This window comes from Falco naumanni, chromosome 4 (genome assembly GCF_017639655.2).
Source record: "Falco naumanni isolate bFalNau1 chromosome 4, bFalNau1.pat, whole genome shotgun sequence".
Classification (NCBI taxonomy): Eukaryota; Metazoa; Chordata; class Aves; order Falconiformes; family Falconidae; genus Falco; species Falco naumanni.
In genome coordinates this window covers 27,976,017-27,999,686 of record NC_054057.1, presented here as the reverse complement: position 1 = coordinate 27,999,686, position 23,670 = coordinate 27,976,017, and the positions used below count along the sequence as shown (strand labels likewise).

At 45.5% G+C, this 23,670-nt stretch overlaps 1 protein-coding gene and 1 long non-coding RNA gene across 3 annotated transcripts in view; both read right to left on the bottom strand.

Moving 5' to 3' along the window:
• The window catches only part of EGFR (epidermal growth factor receptor), a 158,825-nt gene extending 157,964 nt beyond the window's left edge, over positions 1-861 (bottom strand). The window contains exon 1 of one of the 2 annotated variants that reach the window (XM_040591355.1): positions 400-861. In XM_040591355.1, coding sequence (XP_040447289.1) covers positions 400-505 — 106 coding nt within the window. In that variant the 5' untranslated portion in view covers positions 506-861. The remainder of the gene's footprint in view (positions 1-399) is intronic. The other variant, XM_040591354.1, reaches the window with a different exon arrangement.
• A 1,656-nt stretch (positions 862-2,517) lies between these two features.
• Positions 2,518-23,028, bottom strand: LOC121087780. Its single transcript, XR_005827737.1, has 2 exons — positions 22,811-23,028; positions 2,518-13,062 (listed from the first exon to the last, which is right to left on the bottom strand). It is a non-coding gene; the product is annotated as an uncharacterized LOC121087780 (long non-coding RNA).
• Between the last annotated feature and the right edge of the window lie 642 nt (positions 23,029-23,670).

Genomic DNA, 23,670 nt, shown 5'->3' with positions numbered 1-23,670 from the left:
GGGTGCGGGGCTGCGCCCCCCGCCCGGGGGCAGCGCTGCGGGAGCGTCGGGGCAACGCGGACGGGACGGGATGGGAGGGAGGAAAAGGAACACGAAGGGAGCAGCACAAGCGATGAAATGTGCCAAGGCTTATTCCCTTGTATTTCCTCCACCCCCACAAAAGAAAATAAGCCTCGAATCAGGAAGTCAGAGCTGCGGGATCGCTGCTATAGGTTTGGTTGGTTTCCCTTTTCTCCTTTCTTTTTTCTTAAGGAAAAAAAAAAACCACCCCAACCCAAACAACTCGTCGCGACTTTCCCTCCGCCGTTCCGCAGGGCAGCGCCGCCGCCTGCCGCCCCGGCCCCCGCGGTCCCACAGCACAGCGGCGGCAGGACCCCGCACCCCCCGCGCCCCCCTTACCTTTCTTCTCCTCCACTGCGGCGCAGAGGGCGACGCGCCCCAGCAGCAGCACCAGGACAGCGGCCCCGCGGGGCCCGGCGGCAGCGAGGGGGCTGCGGCCGCCCATGCTGCGGCTCCGCCGGGGGGGGGTCGGACGGGACGGGCGCACGGAGGTTCCGCGGAGCCGCTCTGTTCCACTCCGCGGCCGCGCTGCGCTCAGCTCCTCGGCGCTCCGCCCGGCGCGGCCCCGCGCAGCATGCTGGAGGGCGGCCGTCGAGGGCTGCGCGTACACGTGGGTACCCCCGCTGCGGGCGGGCGGCTGCTGCCTTCCTCTTCCTCCTCCTCCTCCTCCTGCTGCTGCTGCAGGCAGCGACGGGTGCGCAAGGGCTTGCGGAGCGGCTGGAGCCGGCTGCGGGACGGGGCGCGCCCGGCTGCGCTCTCCGCCCGGCCGCGGAGCGCAGGGGCTCCCTCTGGGGACGCCGAGGAGGAGGAGGATGATGGGGAGGGAGCAAGGAGGAGAGGGGAGGAGGAACCGGCGGCGCCTTCCCCGCCCAGGTGGAGAAGGGGCGGACCCGGCACCTGTCCCGGGATACAGGATGAGAGCAGGGCTGGCGGGGGGCGGTTGAGTCGCCTCTCCTTGCTCCGGGGAGTGGGGGGGGTCCCGCTTCCCGGCAGACTGCCCCGGGTTTGCGCCGCTGCTCGCGAAAAAGCGGGGTGGTCGTGGCACAGCCTCAGCCCCGGGTCCCTCCCTGGGTGGGCACAGCGGCATCTCGGGGTGTTTTGCAGCAGAAGCTCTATCTCTCCCGTTCCCGCGGCTCCTCCGAGCCCCCCGGGGGAGGAAGGGCTGAGGCGGTTTGTCGGGAGCAACAGTAGCGAAGCCGCTCCGGAGCTGAAATCCGCTCCCCAGCGCGCATCTCCGCGGGGCGGCTCTCTGCTCCCCGCACCGGCGGAGCCCGCCTGGCTTCTCTGCCCACAGCCTGGCCTTGTCCTGGTCTTTCTACCCTCCGGGGCTTGCAAGGCTGGGGCTGGGGAGGGCGTGAAATAAAACCAGCCCATTTCTCGGCGTGTTTTAGGCCGGGAGTAGCGGGGTCCCAACCAGGGCTCACCGGTTCCGTTCCCCTGCACCAGCAGCATGAAAATGCTCCTTGCTCCACGCAGTGAGTTATTTAATAGCCACGCAATAACATCAGTGTTTTTCAGGTGCTGCAGGGGCACCCACAGGCATTAAGCAAAAGAGTCTGTGCATGGTGTTCCCCCTGCCCCACCAGCCTCTTTCCTTCCCGAGAGGCAAACCCAAGCTATTCCATAAAATATGATTATGGTTACAATCCTATTTTAACAGGCTGATCCTTTGGAAAGTGGGAGGAAGCATAGTCTTGTCACTCAGGCACGTAAATAGGACACAGAAGTGTCACTTGTCTGGGCTGGGATTTCTCTGAGCAAATGGTGATTCAACACTCAAACTTGCTAAATGCTGGCAGGAATTTCTTCATAAAGCTCTTGTGAGGACTTGGGTTGTACAGACAATAGGTCGTGAAGCCTTAGAACTGTTATGATTAATTGGGAACTCCAGAACTGAAGTCCTTAATGACAGCAGGTTGGGGCGATTACGTGCTAAATGCCTGTGTCTATCACAAGGTGCTGGAACACAATAGATTGCAAAATAGCCACTGAGTGTATCTTGACTTTCCTCCTTGATGCCTGTCCCTCTGAGAGATGCATTACTTTTCTCCTACCAGCCAACTTCCTCTGTACAATCATTTTCTGATAGTTTAACTATTTACTGTCTAACTAGGCAAAAAACCCCACCATCCCATTTACTTCTCCCAGCACAAAGCCGGACACCTGACCGCATGCCTTTAACCATGTATCATCCCACCATGCCTGTAATCGGTTATTAAGATGAATTGTATTACAAGTCAGCTTCTGTGTGCTGTAGCTGACATTCTGGTTTGGTTATATCTTGTAAATAACGTGAAAGATGTACTTTGTAGTAAACTCAGACACTAGTAATACCTGAGGAACTCTACTCATGATTGGTTTCATGGCTGAACTAAGGGCAAAATCTGGGCTTACAATACAGTATTAATGCAATTTGCTTCAAAGATGCTCACACAGTGCAACTTCATAAACATTATGTATATATGATTTGTTTTCATTTACTTAGATACATAGGAGGATCTTTAAAAGTGAGAGGCCCAGGAAAAAAAGATCACCTTCTAGGGAGGGAAGATTTGCAAAGCATCTTCAGCACACACTAATGATTGCAGCCTGCATTATGAGCAAGGAAGCGCAAATGAGAAACTAAGAAATGAACCTCAAGTCAGTTCTGTGAATAAATACTAAATAAAAACATGTGCCCCTAGACACGCATGTTGAGCATCAACCTACCACTATGGAAGGCAATGGAGCTTTTAAAAAAAGAAAGGATTCAAAGTAACAATTGAAAAACAAACTAAATACAGGGGAAAAAAACCCAAACAAAACAAAACAAACATCTTTTGCATATGAACTCAGTGGAGAAACTTGTCCAAGTCCTGTCCTAACATGCTAAAGAGCAAATACTTGCTTTGCAGAATTTTTCATGCAATTGGGATTCTACCTGCTATAGTGAGCAGGAACTTTTCATACTTGCTCCACCTCCCATCACATACTGCCCTTACATAAATGCACATAAACCCAAGTATTTGATCCTAAATAAACTCCTCCTTCATTCCTGACATGAGTAGCAAGGGAAGACTTGGCAAATTCTCCTTTAAATTTACTTTCCCACACTGCAGATACCCACTACAGGGGACTCCGACCTGCTGCTGGCAGTGCTGTACTGCTGAAGGGGCTGTGCAGCATGCAACTGTGAATTCCATCCTCCCACTTTTGGGTTACTTTCGTGTCATCTGTGCTTTATTTGCCAAGGTCATGAGACAGACAGAGGCTCTTGAGGCTGAGGTTTGAGATGCTTATGATCACAGGCAGGGCTTTCAGGCCCTTTTTTACACAACTGAATGATTTTTGAAAAGGTTTGAATTCAAACACAACTTTTTCCCTGAACAGCTGGTCACATATGCAGTGACCACCTCTGGTATAACTCCTTTGAACCCAATGTAAACACGTGAATTTTTCCAAGGGCATGCAATATTCATATTGCAAAACTTTTATTATCAGCTGCACGTGCATGTGGATCAAAGGTTATGGGACAAAAGCCAACCTTTTGATGACCAATTTTTAAATTGATAGCTCATAGCGAGAGTATCATGCTAAAAACAGTATCTTGCTTCAGCTTTCTTTCAACTTGCTTGCTTTATAGTATTTATGTGTCTCCTGTCTTCTATATAATAAGAGTAAACATGCTGATCTATGAGTAAAGTCCACGTAAGTGGTTAGTTCCTTCATATGAAGATACTGCTGGATCGCAGAACCCAGCTGCAATTGCTCATCGCTGCTTGCCTGCGCCACTGAGCCGATTACTTAGCCACACGTGGAGAGAAGTAACTGTAAGAGGATGAATAACTGATTTCCCTATCAGTGGAAAAAGCAGGATTAATTCTTCTATCTCTTCCACATTCCCTCAGAATAAAGTCTCAAAATCCCTTCAAGAGCCAAGAAATCCCTGCTGCTGGATCCTTTCCTTGAACAAAATGAAAAATAAATGTGTTAGTTTTCATTATCCACCGTGAAGTGGGTCAGCAGTTGCCCCTTAAATGTTCGTCAGCAGCTGTTCCTTGGTGGCAACGCAGCGCTTCCCTGCGTGTTGCAAAAGTGATTTTAAAGGGCAGGCTTTTTACTGGAAGAGAAGAAATGAAGCAGAGATGAATTAGTGTGGTTTTACAATCCAGCTTGCTCAGATTTCATTTGCATGGCGTTTGAGATTGTGGACATTGTAGTTTGTATTCTGTGACTCCTTGCTGAGGTTTTGAAGTGAGGACTGAGGTAATAATTCATGGAGCTTTATGGCACTTTGCGTGTTGAAAACATTGCACAAACATTAACCAATTTATCTTCACAAATCTCTTGTAAAGCAGGTTAGTAGCTATCATTTCCATTTTATAGATGTAAAATAATTTGCCTTGGGCAGAGTGTTAGTGGCAGAATGAGGGTTATCACTCAAGAGCTGTTTATTCCAAATCTTGTATTTAAACGTCCTCGGATCATGCTGCTGCTAGAGAGCGTCCCTGATGAAAAGGTGTGTAGGTGTGTATTTTTACACACTCAGATTCCCTCTCTCTTCTCTTAACACCATTCGTATGTTTGTATAGCAGCACTTAGAAAGGACAAGACTAAAACACACATGGGTGCTGGAATTAAACCTTAATTACAGCAAATTGCACAGTCAGTATTTCAACACGTAACTATGGGTGTTATCTCAGGAGGGTTCCTATACTTACTTTATTTTGATGCCAAATTTTTTGAAGCAGAAAATAAAAAAATAAATTGCTTTGTGCATTTTGACTGACATCTAAAATAATTACAAGAATCAAAAATTCTTGTATATCAAATTCTGCCAGTATTGAAGCTAAACATTACAATTCATAACATAAATGGAACAATGTTATCAGAGTATCATAGGAATAACTATATTGACAATAGTATACAGGTTTTATTCCCCTCTCGCAAAACATCTACTGAACTGCTGGGAAATAGGGCATTTCCACTGTCATCTAATAGGTAATTTCAAAGGGTGGAATACACTTCCCGCTTAAAAGCATCCATAGCTATGGTGTTCATAACATCATAGTAGGGACTACTGTGGTTTTCCACATACTTCACAAATCCTGGAGCTAGGTATTTCTTGCTATGTTCTTACCTGTGTAAGTTTTGCAGTTTCTATGAGTAAGGCCATAAGGTCCTGTGATACTGTGATGGAATGAGGTATGTTATATTATATCCAAAATCTTTGTTACTAAACAGTGCAGTAGCCTCCTACCAAGGAATAAGGCTTCTGCCTTATTTCTGTACTTTGTTTTTTGTTGGGTTTTGTTGTTGTTTTTTTTTTACTGATATTACCGTGCTACATATACTCTTGTGCTCGACCATAAATCATACATCTCTGTACGACTGCAGCAATTACAATTTGAACACGCTGTCAATAATAAGATGCCAGCAGAAGTCGAGCAAACGTCACCAGCTCACACCGTATAGTTATTCAAGATGGGTGACTAGTAATGGTATGTGTCTGATTACGAACACTAACACTGCTAATTGCATTACTCTCACTGTCCGTTCTGCACAAGTGAAGAGGGAGCTTTGCACCCTTGCTCACCTAATTCCTGACCCACAGCACAGGCTGTCATAGCCCATGTGTGTCCAGAGTAAGAAAGAGAGGGGGGCAAAGAGGCACAAGCTGGTGCCCTGAACTTCACCTTAGGAAGAGTAAGAGTGCCATGATGCTGAGCTCAGGTGTGATGGTTGGCTGGGGCCAGTTGGGCATATCCTGCCCCGTCTCTGCCCAATAAGGTCCTTTGCTCTGCCTCTGCCCAGCTGCCACCTGAAGTTCAATGCTATGTGCAAATAAAACAAGGGTCTGCTCCAAATACTGTCTCCTTAGGTGTTTGCAGCGCTGTGAAGAGAGCGAGGAAAGCTGATAGCCCTGAGTCAAAGCGCAAAGAATGTGAGTTGCATCAAGGGTGCGGCTAACAGGGCTTTCTTCAGATTCAGCCATCTCCTGCTGTTTGCATCCACAGCAGACACAGATAGGAAAGATAAGAGATTGCAACACCGTGATTCTCCCAAACAACTGCAGCTACCAGTCCTTATTTGGGCCAGCCAGTATAAAAGAAGTCAGCCTTCCCTGATGCCCACTCCTTGTTTTGCATTATGGAGGTATCTCTGCCTTAACTCAGTTTTCTACGTAAGTTCCTGTAAATTCAGCATTTTCAGGACCATTCTCCAGCATGTAAATGAATTGCCACAGAGTAGCTTGCAACCATCAAAACATTAAACTCAGTCTCCAGACCGGTGTGTTTGCATCCAAACTACCTACCGGGAGCAATCCTTCGGCCCCTTCTGCCTCTCAAACAGTGTTTGGAAGAATAACAGCCAGCCTAGCCTGGGACTGTTCATAGAAATGAATAGTGCAGATGATAAGAGTACAACGTGCAGGGAACACTCCCTGCATAACTGACCAACATAGGCACGGTCATACCTATTTCCCAATATTTCAAAGTCAATGGTTCTGTTTCTTACTCGCCTCAGCATGCACATATTCAATAACTAGAGTATCTCAGTAGGCAGTTTTTCCTTTCTAGCCAAAAAAAGCACAGATGATCATCAGTTCTTTTCTCCCAGCCTTGTAAGACAATAAGTACCCTAGCAATTACGGACACTTCATTGCTTATTGCTTCTCTGTGACTCCAGAGATATGTCATTAAAATCATTACCTTGCATTTTCCACATGAAAACCCGGCCCAATAGCAAAGCTGAACCGAACGGGAAAAGAATTTTTCTGTCACATACTTTGAGGTTGTGTCCCCAAAGCATTTTAACCACAGATTATGTGGCCATTTTTATTTAAAGCAAAATATGTCATAACGCTTAAAAAAAATCTATCACATTTTATTCAGCACTGCATAGCTGAATAATAAAGACATATGTGGCAAAGTCTGGTCAATTCAATGTGATTAATCTGAACTATATCCCAGAGATATTGTAACTGTGCTGAAACAAATCCCATAGGACATGGCCAGGCAGCCAGTTGCCTTTTCCTCTTTATCATACCTTTAATTTCCAAAATCCTTCTCAAGTATATGTTTTCTGCAGCATGTTGGAGAGCGTCGCGGAATGCGGCTGAGCAGAAGAGCAGGTTCTAGATACCAGAGAGGTCACGCAGCGCCTGGCACTCCAGCAACCACATCTTTATTTTCTAATGAGGAGGAGCCAATCAGTGCCCCCGAGGAAGGCCTTACAGCAGTTTGGCCAATGTAGCCATGTGCCACGTTGAAAACTGAGATTTTGGCAAGTGACATGATGCTAGGCATTGGATCTGTAAAGCAAAACAGCTGGCGCAGAGGCCCTGGCATCCTCACTGCATGTGTTCCCGGGCATTTTAGTTCAGGCTGCCCCTCTCATCACCCAACAGACTGAACGTCCATTGCTGTCCTGGCTGTGCTATGTGGCCCCTGGAGAACATCCTTCAGGTTAGCTCCATCTGGAAGAAACTCAGGTAATGCACCCAAGGCCACAGCACAAAGAGGATCACGTTAAAAAAGCTCCCTGCTGATCCATACAAAAATACTTTTACAAATGTGTTTTGTTTACACTCCTCCTTATTTCCCTCTCTCTTTGCCAATACCCTCAACCGCAATCTGCTGTTTGTAGAAAAAAGAAACAAAAAAATCTTTGAGTTCCTGTAGAAGTTTTACTCTTTAGAAGACAAGACAGGACCTGGATGCCAGCCTCAGTCTTCGAGGTTTGCAGAGGGGGCTGACCCCAAATCCAGAATACAAACAAAGCCAGTCTTTCCCAGCTTAGCTAGAAAACCGCTCGGTATGAAAACAGCAGCAGGATGAGAACATAAAGCAGTTCCCTTTACCCAGTGATACTGCAAGATAAGCTAGATAAAGTAAAGCCATTAATAATACAAAGCATACATAAGACCTGTAATGAAAAGAAGGGGCTGAAAACAGCCAGGCAGCTGCACAGAGAGCTGGCTCAGTGGCACGCACCAGCGGGCAGGCAGGGCAGGAGCCAGGGCCAGCCACCACGGCGTCCTCAGGAATCGGGTCGAGGATCTATGGAAAGTTAATCCACAAACCAGATAATCAAGGGCTGGCATCATGTTTTAAGTGATGTCAAAACATGTTGCTACAAAAAGGGGTTGAGAGTGGTCAACTGAATGCTCTGAGTTTTTTCTCCCTTCCTATTTATAACGTGGTCCCCAGCACACCTCGGGATATCTCTTTGATCTTGACTCCCCGGTATTTACTTCTCAAGCTCCCAGCAGCTTTGACGGCAGTTCTCCCTTTCTGTTCAGATGGATGAGCAATTCTCTGAGCATTTCAGTAAACCTCCCAGAGGTAATTAAAATATAACTCTCTCCATCGCTTCCTTTACTCCAAACTCAGCTCCAGACCTTAAAATCCCCACCGAGAGGACGCAAACCTCTAATCAATTCCGTGTGCGCACTCCCACCTCCACCAGAGCCCTCAGCTACCAGTGTGTGATATCCTGCAACGCTGGTAAGAACATAATATCCTGGTATAAATAGAAAGCATACTGTAAACCAGCCCAGGAAAACATGAGGATAAAGCAACCTGTCTCCTGACATTTTTATTTTTCTTTCTGAAATGGGTCACATTGGGTAGGCTACTTCACATTCTCCATCACCCCATCTTCATAAGCAGTTCCCCAAACTACAAGCTCCTCATCATTTGATTTTAGGTGTTACTTCCTTTCCCAGCCACTACTGCAGAACTAGAGACCCAATTCATTTAAAAAAAGAGACCCAGTACAAGGGCATTAACTTCTCCAGACCTGCTTCCTTCCTGACCTCAGTGCTTATTTGACTATAAAAGAACTGATGCTGCAGTTTTCAAAGAGGCGAGTGAGGACCACGACTTCTATTCCCAGTCTGTGGGAGTGGGAAAGCAACTTCGGCATAAACACATGCAATTTGATACTTTAAATATATTCTAAATAGCTCCTTTTCCTTTAAAACTAATTTCCTCTGAAGGCAGAAATTTATCACCAATGACTCAAGCTTCCTCAAGGTTTTATCAATTTAAACTTCAATATTCTTCTTCCTTTGTGTATTCATGCCACATTGCCTAGCCCTCGCTCACCCACTGAGCACTTGCTCATGCAAACCAATACATCGGTTTTTCTGGTTTATTTGGGTGAGCGAGTGCTTTCTCATCATGAGCCTTGCCCAATCTATTAATTTGAGACAAGGGTCTTGAGGGAATTGCAGGCCAGTCTGCAAATGGATGAGTGGTTTAAAATTTTGCCTCTTTTCTATATGGTTGCAGCAGAAGAAAAACAAATGCCTGGGCCTTTCAGCAGTAGAACTACTGGAGACTGGGTTTCCACAAATGATTTTGCCTTCTCCCTTCATTGCCTGTCATCTGCAATGCCCTCTCATGCCCTCCAATGCCAGCTGGGTTAGAGGCAGCCGGTATGGAGATGTATGCGTGTTAATGGGCCACGTGGGCTGATGGCGACAGAACAGATAGCTGCTGAGGCTGCCACCTCTCATCTCTGCCTATCACTGGGTTTCACAAAGCTTGTGAGGTCCTCACTTTTCCGTGGAATTTAGTTAAAATTAGTGAACAGGGATGGGTACCAATAGACAGAGTGACTGCATGAATCTTGCTTCCAGGCTAAAAAATCGGGAGCTGGCAAGAAGCTGTGATTGCCTGTCTTGGAACAGTTGAAATGTGTCCTTGATGTCCTTGCTAGTGCCTCAGGAATAATGACAGGTTTAGAGAGTGCAGCTCCATGACCTTATTTGAGTTGGAGCGCACCGCGGTATGTCTGACTACTCTCTCGAGGCTTTTCTTTAAGTTTAAAGAGACTATATCAGGCCATCATTGTGGTCCAAAGTTACCAAAGTTTTTATGGCTGATGGGAGAGGCATATGTACTCCGTGATCCTGATGTTTGTCATTCACAGATCTGCTCCTGACCTTTGGTTTTATCTCTGCATCTCTTCCCTGAAGCTAACAACGTGCAACAGAAGCCAGACCCACTTCAGCAAGCCCACACAGCAGTCGGGGGCTTCCCCGTGGAGTTGGTCACCAGCTCACACAGACTTCCCTCGGGAGAGGAAACCAACGAGGTCGCCTCTCATTTGCAGTTTCTCAAAAACCAGAAGACCATATGTGGATGCCATGCTTATCTGAGTAGAGAGAAGGCCACAATGTAAATAAGAATTACAATAACAAAGTCTCGAAAACGCAAATGGGAGCATGTCACTGCCTTTCTGTGAGACCTGTGCAGCTCATGAGTGCAAAAAGAAAAAAAAAAAATCTTTACAGAAGGAGGTAGATTCCTCTGCGTAGCCTGAAAAGCTAGATTCTGAAGTAGGAGCCAGAGCTTCCTAAGCTGTAAATCTGCCTGAGCCCAACCTTTCCTCTGTAAAATGGGGGTAACAAGTAGCACAAACAGCTAAATACTTTTTAAGAATAACAACTTAATAACTACATGGAGCTTTACAGCCAGGGCAGGCTTCAGGAATGCTATATATTCTTAAAATCTCGACCTTCCACCAGGATTTCAGTGCGGTATATGCTAGAGAGTGTTTGCTCTCTGAGGGAATAGCTGCACTCTCCCTTCTTAAGTGAAGCTTCATCCCTGAAACAGAAAAATGGCAAAGTCCATGTGACACAGCATTACTCCTCTGTTCACTCTTAATTATTGGCATGGTGACGAGAGCTGTATAAACTGAGCCAGTCCAGTAAAGAGTTCTTAGCACTGGCTGGTTAATCACTACATTAATATGAACATCTGACACTTAATTTTCTAGGAGGGATTAAAACCAGAGTAAAAGCTTAGGGGATGCCGTTTACTTGTATGTGTGGGGCAAGCAGGGGGAACAGGGGCTGGGAGCAGCAAACTCCACTGTTTCAACTGGTATAGATGCTTCAGCCCTTCCCTTTAGCCCGTGATGTGGAGCCCACTTGCACTTACTCACAGCTTAGTTTGAAAGGGTGCAATGAGCTGGGATGGATTTTGTGGGGTAGTGGTTGTGTATGTGCTTATAGGTAGGTGCAAAGCAGACAAATAATTCACTGCCGCTGGTAAGCAGAGTGCAATGATTATTTGCTTTCTTTCCATCTTAAAACAAAAATCTGGCCTGAGCATTTTAATAGCAGCATTTCTCTAGGAAAGGCATTTGTTTACTTTAGTGCCTGTAAAATTTGTCTGAACAACAGTCTGGGAAATAGAAAGCCTTGTCTTATTCACAGAACAAGTATAACAAGTCCTGCAAGATCTCTTCCAATGTTTCACCAATGTGCCTCTACTCAAAGCCTGCAGATTAGACTCCATGTTTAACACAGCACAGATCTTTTCTTTAAGAATTAAATACTGCAGTGTCTTCATAAATCTGGGTCTACCACAGAGAACTACCTCCCACCCAAATAGCAACGGCATTGCTACAGGCACCAGTTTTGTTGAGGACAGGGCCAGGACATTGGGAAACTTTTACTGCTGACACTTGCCTAAGAAGAGCAGAGGTTACCGGCCATCTCCTGCATGTGACAGCAACATTATTGTACCAAAGCTGCCCTTTTCCCCCCTCAGTTGCTGTGGGGCTCATCACTGCTGGATGGTGCGGTGTACATGAGCAATGCATGAAAGAGTTCAAGTTCATTGGGGGCTGCTAAATACAGGTACACAATTGCAATCGGCGTCTCAGGAAAGGCTTACTGCCAGAGCAGCCATTGGGGCTGGGTGGGCTGGGGAAGGTGCCATGGAAACATCAATTTTAGTTTGACACGGCACAGCTTCTCTCCTGTTGCACTGAATTAATACTGGCAAGCAAAAGTGGAAGTCCTTAGGCGCTGCTCCCCAGCTTTTCAGGTGTTTACATACACAGAACAGCTCTTTTCCTTCCTCTGGGGAGGGAACAGTCCTCATCTGCAGCCACCGCAGCTGGTTTTGAACAACAGAGAGGGATTTTTCCTGGTATCAGCTCAGGAGCTGCTCCCTCCCTAAGCTCATGGAGTAGGACACTCGCTGGTCCAGCTACAGAAAATACTGGTGGAGTGATGGGGGTCTGGGGACCACCAGATCTCTGAGATATCCATTACAGGCGGGCAATAATTTGGGTTGAGTTCCCCCAATCCAGCTCCAATGCCAGGCTGCCGCCCACTTCTTTCTTGCTGGTGGCTGCGTAAATCACTGCCATGTGGCACAAACCTACCCAGGGTCTGTACGTGTGGGATCAGACCGACCCAGAGGTAGGAGGGGAAGAGACAATATAAGTCCCCAATGTCACAGGGAAAGGCTCTACAGCTTGACCCCATGTTAAGTAATGCTCCGTTTCACTAGGGGCTTCCCTGATCTCCAAGGCATTACTCATGGAGGAGAGACCTACTCATCATGAGTAAAGGCTTTGGAATCTGGCCTTTAATGTGCAGCAATATCTTAGCAATAGTGAATATGTAAATCTCTGCTTCCTACAATGTATGCATGATATTAGGAAAACACTGCATAACAAAGAGCAAAATAAGGAAAGCGGTGCCAAGCAATTCAGTCTACATTCAAGCTTGCCCCAGTTAACACAGCCCTGGTGATTTACACGGCTGTAGGACAAGCTCTTAATCTTATTTTCCAACAAATTGCAGGAACAAGATGCTGACAAGTTATTTAAGGAACGCTCCTCTAAGAGCTTATTGAACCTGCCCATAAGTCTGTCCAAATGCAGAGGCATTGCAATTTTGAACAGCACTAAGAAAAGAGACCGGCATCCATAGGTGCACGTATGGTTTCCACACATCTAAGCAGAGTCTCACAGAAGACAAGGATCCTCAGGACTATTAACACATGTTGCCTGACCTTCTATCCCAAGCAGCAGATTCCACAAAATAACTCACCACAACAAAGAAATGTGACAGCATTTTACCTTTGAAGACTTCTGGATGTGTGTTGTTTTGCTGTAGAAAAGCAGAGTGTGTAGTGAGACAAGAAGCACATTTTCTGCTCAGCGCTGTTGGGTATGCCCAGTGGTCCAACCTGTCTGCTGGCGCTACTACAAAAGAAGAGATCAAATTCATCAGATTATAGCTTCATGAATTGTGTTTATGACTGATTTGAGGTTGGGGACAGAGAGGAAAGGAGAAGGAATAGTCTGTTTCAAGCTCCTCTGTCCTTGTCCCATAATGAAAAAAGAAAGAGGGGAAAAAAAACCCTTTTAGTTATTTTTGCTGTAACAGAACTGTGTTCAGTCACTACACAGCCTAAAGGTAACTGTTGAAATTAACTCACATAATGTATCACAAAAATACACATAAGTTCTTTGCCTGCTTTAATTTCATGTATGGCTTGCAGTTCACAACCTACACTGAGATGTGAGAATGTGATTGAGAGAGCTGAGAAATGAATTTAAAAAATTGTGTTATTTTAATGAGCAAGTTCTGCCGTCTACACCATATTATCTCACTAACTCCACTTGAAATGAAACAACATCCAGTCTGAATACCTGCTCAGTTCCTGTCCTACGCAGAGGTGTTAGCAAGAGGGCACAAGCTGATTTTTATGATGTGAATCAAGTCTGGTAGAAACTATTACTTCTTAAGTTTCAGCAGTGGGTTGGTCCCAGAGATGATATAAAATAAAGACTATCCCTACCCTAAGGGGCTTGCAGTCTAAAAAAAGACCAAAGGAAAGTATTTGTCTGTTGCAAAGTGCAAAGTGATTTATTTGGTTGGTTCTCCGGGTTTATAGCCTGCTTTGGAGGTGGGCACATTTGTCATGTAAATTTTAGCTTTCTGTGAGAAGCGCAGAGCAGGCCGTACTGATAATGCATGCTGCTTTGGTTTTTCCAGAAACTGTGTTTTGTTACAAAATAATTCCAAAATGTTCTTTCCAGTCTGTGCAGACATTTTGAAGTTGAAATGCTTTAAGTGATTCGTTAAGAATTATTTTTATTTGTAGAATTCTTTTAATATTATTCCTGAAGAAAACACCTCATGGACAAAATGCATCACTCCCAGAAGGAATTATTTCTACATTTTTGTTCTGCTGAAAAATTCTGGGGGAAAAAAAAACACCAAAACTATTCTGAAGGAAAAAACTCAAAACCTGAACACTGCCAAACCACCTGCTCATCAGTAAGCTCTGCCATACTAACCAAAATCAATATCCCAAGAAAGAGCAATCTTTGTAAACAAACCCACAGCAAAGCAGAGGACTCAGCTAATTATCAGATCAGGTCATTTGCAGGACTCTGATTTAGCATTCCAGGTTGTAATTGGGTCCATGACCACCTGCTTTGGTCACTGGAAATGAATGCAGCTGGACTTGGCTGGTCATCCTGTCAAGCCTTTGCTAAAGGATGCGAGTGAGCGCTCTCGTTAGCTGCTACCTGCCACTCGGGCTTCAGTCAGTGTACATCGCTGCCGAGCTGAAGTCTTGCTGTCAGTAGCAGCAGTAGCGGTCCTTAGGTAAACGAATACAATTCCTCTGTCCATTGCCATGGGGCTTTCTGAAGCACAACAGCAAGAACGCGTGTTAGATAATCTACAATTCATAACGATTCCTACACAGAAGAAGCAAAAAAAGTAAGATGGCTTAGTGGAAACAGCAGACTTTGTGTCAGAACCCCCATGTCCCAGTCACGTCTGCCAGTGACTTGCTCTGCATCCTTCAGCAAAGGGCATAACCTCTGACCCTGCACTTCACTTTCCCTTAGATAACGATATCTACCCTCACTTTATAAAATATTTTAAAATATACATGTGAGATAGGTTGGATCATTATAGGGCAAGCACACAAACAAATACATACACACCCAGACAAGCCATAGTGATACATAAAATGCAGACACTCCCATGCACAGAAATGCACTGATGACCTTAGGCTAATGACTGAAGTCTGGGTGGTACTGCTGGTATTCACCCAGCACACACTCAAATAGCTGTGCAGGTCGGCGCAGGCAGCCGCCGAGCCCTGTTGCACGACGCTAACGTGGATGCTCCTGGGCACGCGGGGCCGTGTGGGGCAGCTGGCAGCTGCCAGGATGCTGCCAGGCGTGCAGCGCTGCTAGCTCTTCCCCCGTGTCTGAGGGGAGGGCTTAGAGTCACAACGGAGGAAAAGGGAAAACGGTTCCTACTTTCTAGAGAGCGGGGATTTTTATTTACTAATTTATCATAGCTGCTATCGCCTTTAAAGCCCTTGTGTAATTAGCAGGAGCCTCGCTAGACTGAATGCAGTGCGGCTGGTGGCCTGGTTCCAGCAGCATGTCTTGTTCAATGCTTTCCACAGCAGCGAATGGCCTGACTTCTTCCATGAAGTTTGAAATGGCTGTGTTTGGAAACGCAGAAATAAAAAGCCTTGGGAGGAGAAAGGAAATGAAAGGAAGACCGGTTGTGGAGAATATAAATTTCCCCAAATTTAAGTGTAATTTTAGAAGCAATCTGAAAATAGTTCACCCCAGAAGGGCCCATGCTTTGTAATTTTCATACTTCCAGAGTCGTCCCACAGGATATCAGGTTATTAATAATAAAAATAATAATAAAAATCTCATAGGCATATCATACCCTGGGTGTATGGCACTGCAGCTAGCTCTGCAGACAGCTTTACCCAAGCAATAAACCTCTCACTGACAAACACTGCCCAGCTTCAAGTCCTAGGACTTGACCAGCTCACGTGCGGTACACAACTGAGTCCCGTTGCATGTACTGCACGCTAGATGACCTACAAACCTTTAAGCTATTCCCCTTTAAAAGCAGTATTGGCTCTAGTGATACTTCTGCTCTCCATGAACTGAGCCCTTCCTCCAAACTTCATGCAGGGCTCCTGCCCAGGCTGAAGCAGGTTGTTTCAAACTGTCATTGCCAAGCCTGTTAGCACAGAGTGAACATCCCTGGTCAAATTACTGCATCTGCAGCATTCTGGTCAGAGTCATAAGCTGCATGTTACTCCAACCCAGAAGGAAGAGGCTTACGATACTTTGCTCCCCTTGGTCTGCCTGGTCTGTGCTTTTGCCTGGATCCAAGTTCAGTCACACGTGAACACTGCTATTTGTAAACGGAAACCATTCCCTGTGACTCTGGACCTACCCTACACTTCATAAGCAGGGCTCAAGTTCAGAAGTTCTTTATAGCGCTTCTGTAAAAGCAAACCAAAACCAAAAGCACCCAAACAATGATTGATGCCTGAACTGAAGCACCTCAGTGTGCTTTTGGCTGTTCCATAACCAAAGTTGTCTAAGTTCTCGTTGTGTACATTGAAACAGGGAGCTACTCTGCAAGCTACCAGGTTCTATCAGACCCTGAATAAAACTGCTGCTTTATCAGGTAATGCAATCCTCAGCAGACTCACAGGAGACTTAAAAGCTTATTTCATATGCAGGCAAATAACTTTATCACCATCTGACTTGCTTTATTTCTTTGTCTTTCAACACGTTAGACATTATGTGATCTTTCTAAGTTTCTCCTTCAGTAGCACCTCCCTCCCTGCTGCTACTAACCCTTCAGGTACTGCTTCTAGTTTGGTGACTGCTCTTTACTAAAAATAAAAGGTCCTTTTAACCTGGTTTCTGAGAAGAAATGGAGTCTCGTTGGATACTAGAAAGTGCCCTCAGAGAGAGAGAAGAGTTCTGTAATGAAAAAGATTACTTCAGTGGAAGTAATTTCTTCTTGAGCAGAAGATTACCTCCACTGAACTTCTCATCCTCCTCAAACACAAAGACTAAAATAATTTAACAGACTTAACTCTTAAAGGATTTCTACATATTTCTTTAACAAAATAGAAATTTCTAGGAAATCAGGTTTAGTTCCTCTATTCTTGGAACTACTCTTTTCCCTATAGTCGAGGTAGTCATAAATTTTACAGATTTGTCAGAATTGTTCAACAAATGTTTGTAATAGTTAAGAAAAGTTCCGTTTCCAGAAGCTCTTTGAAGCAAAGGCTCCTCTGCATTTTTTGATGCTTGTCACACTGTATTTGGCCAGTGTGACTCAGTGCAGGAACGTGGTTTGTGTTCCCTGGATGGATGACTCAGTCTGTACACACGAGAACAGTGCCTGAAGAGAGCACATCATGTTGCATGTAGGAAAAGATAAGGAAAGGAGAATCCTCTATGCTCCAGAAATATTAAACATGCTCTGGAATTATTGACTTTTTCTATACAGGAATAGAAACGGTCTGTGATTTTAAGGAAAAAAAAAATAGTAGTGATCAAATTCACCAACAGTTCATCACACCTCCTTGGCACAAAATAAGTTCCTGTTTTTTTTCTGTAAATGCATTTAATTAATGGATTAGCATTTATATCTGGAGAAATAAAGTTCCCCTGAAACATTTCTATGCACAACTGTGATAATTACTTGAGTTGCTTAATGCACTATAAAAAGAAATCAGATGATGAACGTAGTACAAAGAACACAAGTAGACAATCTGCATGCACTAATCCACAAGAAGTGAGATGGATTTAGCAAGCATGCTTGCCAAAACAACACACACACACACCCCCCATGTCCCAGATGACATCAGATCCCGTACTAAGCCCACAAACACCAAGAGATAGGAAGACTTGCAGCAGAACACAGGCATCTCGAGCGGGCTGGCCCTCTGAGTACAGAGGCCTTCCCCGCTAAGCACCTCGACAGAGAGCTCTGCTCACTCAGAACAGCTCACACGAGGCTTACTGCCTTTATAAAACACACAAGGAAGCGTTACCGCTCCCCAGTCTCTCACTCCAGGAGGAACAGACCCTTACAGAAGCATGGCTTTAAGTCTGTAGAAATGCTTGACCAACATCTGCTGTATTTTAATACTTCAGCAATAAGGTTTTATAGATGTTGGAAAATACAGACATGCACAAAAAGGATTAAAGCTACTATTGTTTAGTCCAACGTGACTATTACTAGCTCTGCGTTTTACTCTGCTCACTGCCCACGCTGTTACAACCTCCTAGGTATCAGCTGGAGACCAGGGAGAAAGCAATGGGAAGAGGAAGCAGACAGAAGCTGGGCGGCCGTGTCTCTCTCAGAAAACATGCCATAGCCTGCAGTACCCCTTGACCACAGCACTTGGTTGGGCCGGGCAGAAAAGCCCAATGGCTAAAGAATATGGCTAGCAGGTAAAACACGTGGGCAACCGAGCACCAGCCACCCCACCTTCCCGCTGCGGGCAAAACACGGTGGCCCACATTTGCCAAAGCGTATAGATGCCGTGGGGCTCTAATTGCCTATATGAAATTGGCCTGTGGCCTTGCCAGAGCAAAATGTACCCATCTGTAGAGCCAGTCATTAATTATTACCTCACAAGAGTTTTGTGAAATATTAAGGGTGCTACTGGAGACCTTTACATGAAAAGTGCTCCCCGTATATCATTATAGGTCATTACCAGGCCTGACTTTTTAAATAACAAAGCAGCAGCCTCGGTCACTTGATTAAAAGGTGATTGCATACCAGCACAGACCGATAATTTGCTTCCCAGAAGCCAGGCCTCACACAGAGCGCTTACGGCTCTCACACGGGGCTTGCCGAAAGCCCTGCCCGCCCCACTGAAGGCATTCGGCCCTTGCCTGGCCTCGGGCTGGACAGGCTGGGGGAGGCAGGCACCGGCTGGGGGCCCGGCTCCGAACCGCACCGCCCCGGGATAAGAGGGACTTGCATGTCACGGCTGCTTCTGGAAGGCCAGGCTGGGAAGGGACAGCAGGCGGATGGGGTGCCCGGTTGTCCTGGGGCCTGAACCAGGGCCCATGAGGGCCAGGAGAGGCTTTCTTCTCCCTGGAGCATTTGAACCCTACAGAAGCACCTGCCAGTGGCACAGGTATTCATAAAACATCATGCAAATGGTACAAACTGCTAAAATTTGTTCAACCCAAAACTACAGTTCAACCAAGAAATGATTCTCAGAGGGTAGGGATTACATCTTGATTTAAGGCGGTCTGTTTGCTGGGCTTGCAGCATATAAAGACAGAATTCTCCTGACCAAGCTTTTGCAAGTTGCCTGTGCTGTTTCCTTGAAGGAGTTTTGACCTCTAGAGCATCGGTTCTTCCTTGTATTTCTTGCAACCTTGAAATTTTTCAGAGGTGTTCAGTACTGCAGGGTCCTGAAGCTTTTCTTTGAGGGCATTTTTATGATTCTCTCATCTGATAAGGGAATGATTTGATTCCTGTCTTGCCCTCTGGCATAATTTTGCAAAGCCTGCCTGATTCTGATTGTTATCAAGGTTGTGCTTCTACTATTTATCAGTCTTTTTGTATTTCACTTAGCCCATGTTTATAAATAATAATTTGGACAACATTTGTTATGGTGTGAAACCTGTGATATTTGGTACTTTTCTTAAATCCTCGACCTTGGTTTAACAGACTATTCCAATCCACATATTTTTAAAGAAAATGCCATGCTTAATGGTGCTGCAGGAAAACTTTAAAAATTGGTATAGAAATGACTGGTAATAAATAAAGGAAAGAGAAGTAAATCCCTTTTCCTTTGACATAAAAAAACCTAAAAAGCCTGAAAAGGCGATCTGCTGATGCACCACCAAAAGGCAAAGCAACAGAGCCCGTATTTATTGAGATGACAAGACCCTGAAAAGCAATCATACTGTTCCTGTGAAACAGTTTTGGATGTCTGTGGCTGGCAATACCAGATGCAGGTTTGTCTGTACAGATACGGGGAGAAGGGAAAGGGACTGTGGCCCCTCATACCTGGGACTTGGAGATGCTCCTTATTGTCTTCCACACAGTGGCTTCATCACCTCCTGCATGAAGTTCAATTAAGCCACAGGACAACCACAAGGAGCATGTTGCAGGAGATGCCCCTGTGCTATTTCTTTCTCTGCTTCTCTGTGGAGGCCAGATTTGGAGGGGGCTGAGCACAAGGCACGCCAAGAAAGGTCCCCTGAGGAATACCACCGGATCATAGCTCAGTTCCAAGCAGGGAGTCAGATTGCCACGCACAGTTCAAAGCAGCTTTTAGAGAAAAAAAATTGTAATCTGTGGCCAGCTAGCCTTTGAAACTTTTATTCCACGGTATAGTAAAACTTTTGGCATTATCAATTATTTGTACTACATTTCTCTTGGAGAGATGCAGCTCACTTTTTCTCTGTTAGGTGTCTTTCTACTTGCTGCATTAGAGAATGCCACCAGAATAAGTGCTGCTTATAAGCCTGTGGAGTGTATGATATGGCTGGGAGCTGGGAAAAAATGTTTTGCCTGTGCCTTGCCAGCTTTGTGGTAGCGTAAGGCTGAAGACAGGCATCAAAACATTAACTGAGAAAATGCAAAACAGACTTGACCATATTTTGCACTTACCAGAGCCTTACTCAAGTTTATAGCAGTAAATATGTTCGTAGCTGCTTTCAGAAACATCTATAATGAACTCTGCTGCGTGCAAGTACCTAGCGCTTTTGATACTTAAACTTCAAAGAAGGGAAATAGCTCCATGGATATCATTCAGAACTAAATGCTGCTATCCCTGCTTTGATGAATTATTATTTTACTACCTACCAAGTATTGTACAAGTCATGATGAAATTGAGTAGCTGATTCATGCTGTCTACAACTTAACCTCAGCCATTTACAATTACACCAGACAGGACTGCTGATTTCAGCTGACACCTAACCTAATTCCTACAGCGTTGAAGCCTGTTGAATGCTGGGGAGGAATTCTCTGCGGAGCAACTCACCCAAAAATAGACTTGACATGAGGCAAAACTTAAGCGTTGGGAACAGCATCTTACCCTAATCTAACATCCACACAACAGCTCCAGAGCAGTGGGAATTTTGTAACCACGCTGTGACCGCTGTAATAGTGTATAGGTTAGAGGAGCAGCCGCAGCATCTTGTTCCATGTGAAAGAAGGAGCAGAGCCAAACACAGCCCATAATCATCCGTAAGGGGTTGCTTAGGACAAATAGACTTGGCCATGGCTAGATGGTTGTGTTTTTGACATTTGGAATGGCTTCCTTTTCTTTTGGAAGAAAACATTGCAGATGGACTTGCTGTCCACTATAGCCAGTACTCCACTAGGTAGGGTTAAAAATGTAATCCCACCACAAATCTTGAATATATTGTGTTTTATTTCTGCAAAGAGGATAAAACCAATTCTATTGCTTTAAGTAGCACACCTTAAATTATACTCTCTGCATGTATATCTTATTACTACCTTGTTTTTGAAGTGTGGGGATGCTTGTAACTTGTATATATTTTTAAGTTGGTTTTTTTGGTCCCCTTTTGCTCTGCTCTTAATTTTTACTCTATGTGTACGTTCATATGTCACCGAACCATCAGTTGTCCAAACACACCTAACTCTCCTGCTATGTGATGAAAAGACTGGTTTTCATATAATCCTACTACATCTCATGCTACTTGTACCTTAGTTTCCTAAGGCAATGAGGTTAATGTAATCACACACTGTATATTTATGTGTATGCATAACCTGAACCAGTCTCCTCCTGGTAACCTTTGATCCTGCTGGACAACCAGTCCAATGTAACAGCTGTGGCACCCTCTGATGTTTTCAGTTCCTCCAGCTGGGCAAACAGGCAAGCAGACAGTGAGGAGAAAACCCCCATGAACTCTCCCACTGAGGATGTTACAGCATGGATGCCCTGGCTGACTGCAGAGAATAAAATGCCCTCAGCTCTTTAGTCCTGGGGAAACAACTGGAGTCTGCATCTAATTAAACAGCAGTAATCACCACTGCAAGACAAAACCATAGGAAACCAGGCTCCATTACCTCCACAGCTCTTGGATGAGTTGGGTACCACCTAGATACTGGTTAAGGTTTAAGTTGCCTCTTGAAACATGGCCGCTGCCACATTCCTTCTCAGGGGACACATAACCCAAGTTTTTCCACCACTGAAGCTTACTGAACATTCAAGGAACATTTCTTGCAGAGAAACTCACCCCAAAATAACCTGTATTAATGAAGCTGTAGAGCCCTTCTATAGGCCCAAAGGCCACCATGCTTTACAAATTAACCTCTGATGGTACATGCCCTTTTCTTTGCTCTTTAAGGCTCTCAGCAATTTGCTACCTTCACAATGTCTGACAATCACAGCATGTTCCAAACTGTGGATGTGGATTCAGAGGTGGGGGAGGAGAGAGCAAAGCCCATTGACCCAGTCTGCTTTGGCTGCTGACGGCTGCTATCACCTTAGGTCTACACATAGCCCACGCGCAGGATACTCAGCTCATCCTTTCACCCTTCTTGCCCTGTAGTCTGGAGAATTGACTACGTTACCAAAGCTACAGAGGCCCGCTGTGTAAGCCAGCGTGTTGAAATGCCTTTTTTCCAATCCCTGATCAGTAGGCACCAGCATGCTTTCTCAGCAGCACAGCTTGACCCATCTACAGGCAGCCAAAGCTGGGAAAAGAGCATGTAAGAAGTCCTGCCAACTCATCAGGCAGCATCACTTCCTCATACCCAATTGGCTGCAAATTGCTGTCTTGCTAAAATGATGACTAGAGTTGGATCAGCAGATGTGGCTTCCCATACACTGTTCATTTTGTTCATGGAAATGCCTTGTTCCTATAACAGCATTACCTCCATACAGCCAGTAGGAAGTGTCCTGGTTTTGCAAATCATAGAATATCTCAGGCTGGAAGACACCCAAAGTGATCATTTAGTCCAGCTCCCTGCTCCTCACTGGACTACCTAACACTAAGCCATATGACTAAGAGCATCATCCAGATACTCCCTGAACTCTGACAGCCTTGGTGCCACGAGCACTTCCCTGAGGAGCCTGTTCCAGTGACTGACCACTCTCTCTGCAAAGAGCCTTTTCCTAATGTCCAGTCTGAACTTCCCCTGACCCACCTTCATTCCATTTCCTCCTGTCCTATTGCTGGTCACCAGAAAGACGAGATCAGTGCCTCCCACCTTGGGGAAGTTGTAGACTGTGATGAAGACACCCCTCAGACCTCTTCTCCAAGCTGAAGAAGCCAAGTGACTTCAGCTGCTCACTTCACCTTGGTGACACCTCCAACCTAGGCGGACTATCATTTTCATCATTGCTTGCTTTCACTTCCAGAGCCTCATACCCATTGTAAAGAAAAGAGTAGAGATTAAGCATTGCTTTATGATAAGCACAACTTGCATTTTTTTGAACAAAATACACTAAAATTAGCTAAACAACCAACACATAAGGTAATCCCTTACCAAAACATCAAACGAGTATTCCTGCCAAGATCTATGAGAGCATCAGAGAACATCAGGAGTAGGGCTGCTGCACGAGAGAGGATAAGCCAGAAGCCAAGGGTAACCCCAGTGCAACCAGTGCCTTCACCACCAAGGGTGTCATCCCACAGGGTATGAACAGGGTGGGGATAACATACTGAAGTGACTACCCCCTACAGGGCACGCTGATGGATTGGGTCTAGGGGACATTCCAGGGTCCAGTCATGAGCAGCAGGAGACAGAGCTGGAGGTCCACCAATGACACTAGGTCAGAGACAGAACTGGGTACCAGCATTCCCACAGCAGCCTAGGCAAGAACTAAAGGCCCAGGACTGCACTTAAATAGAACTCCTGGGCCCATTGCCAGAGAGGGTGGGTGGGTGGGTGGGGGTGGGGGCTGGCAGGTGAGACTGGTCTGGGCTATTAAGGTCTATTAGTGCCCTAAGGGCACTGAAAGGAGCTTGAAAATTTGCTCCTAGTCAGGTATCAGGACAACATCT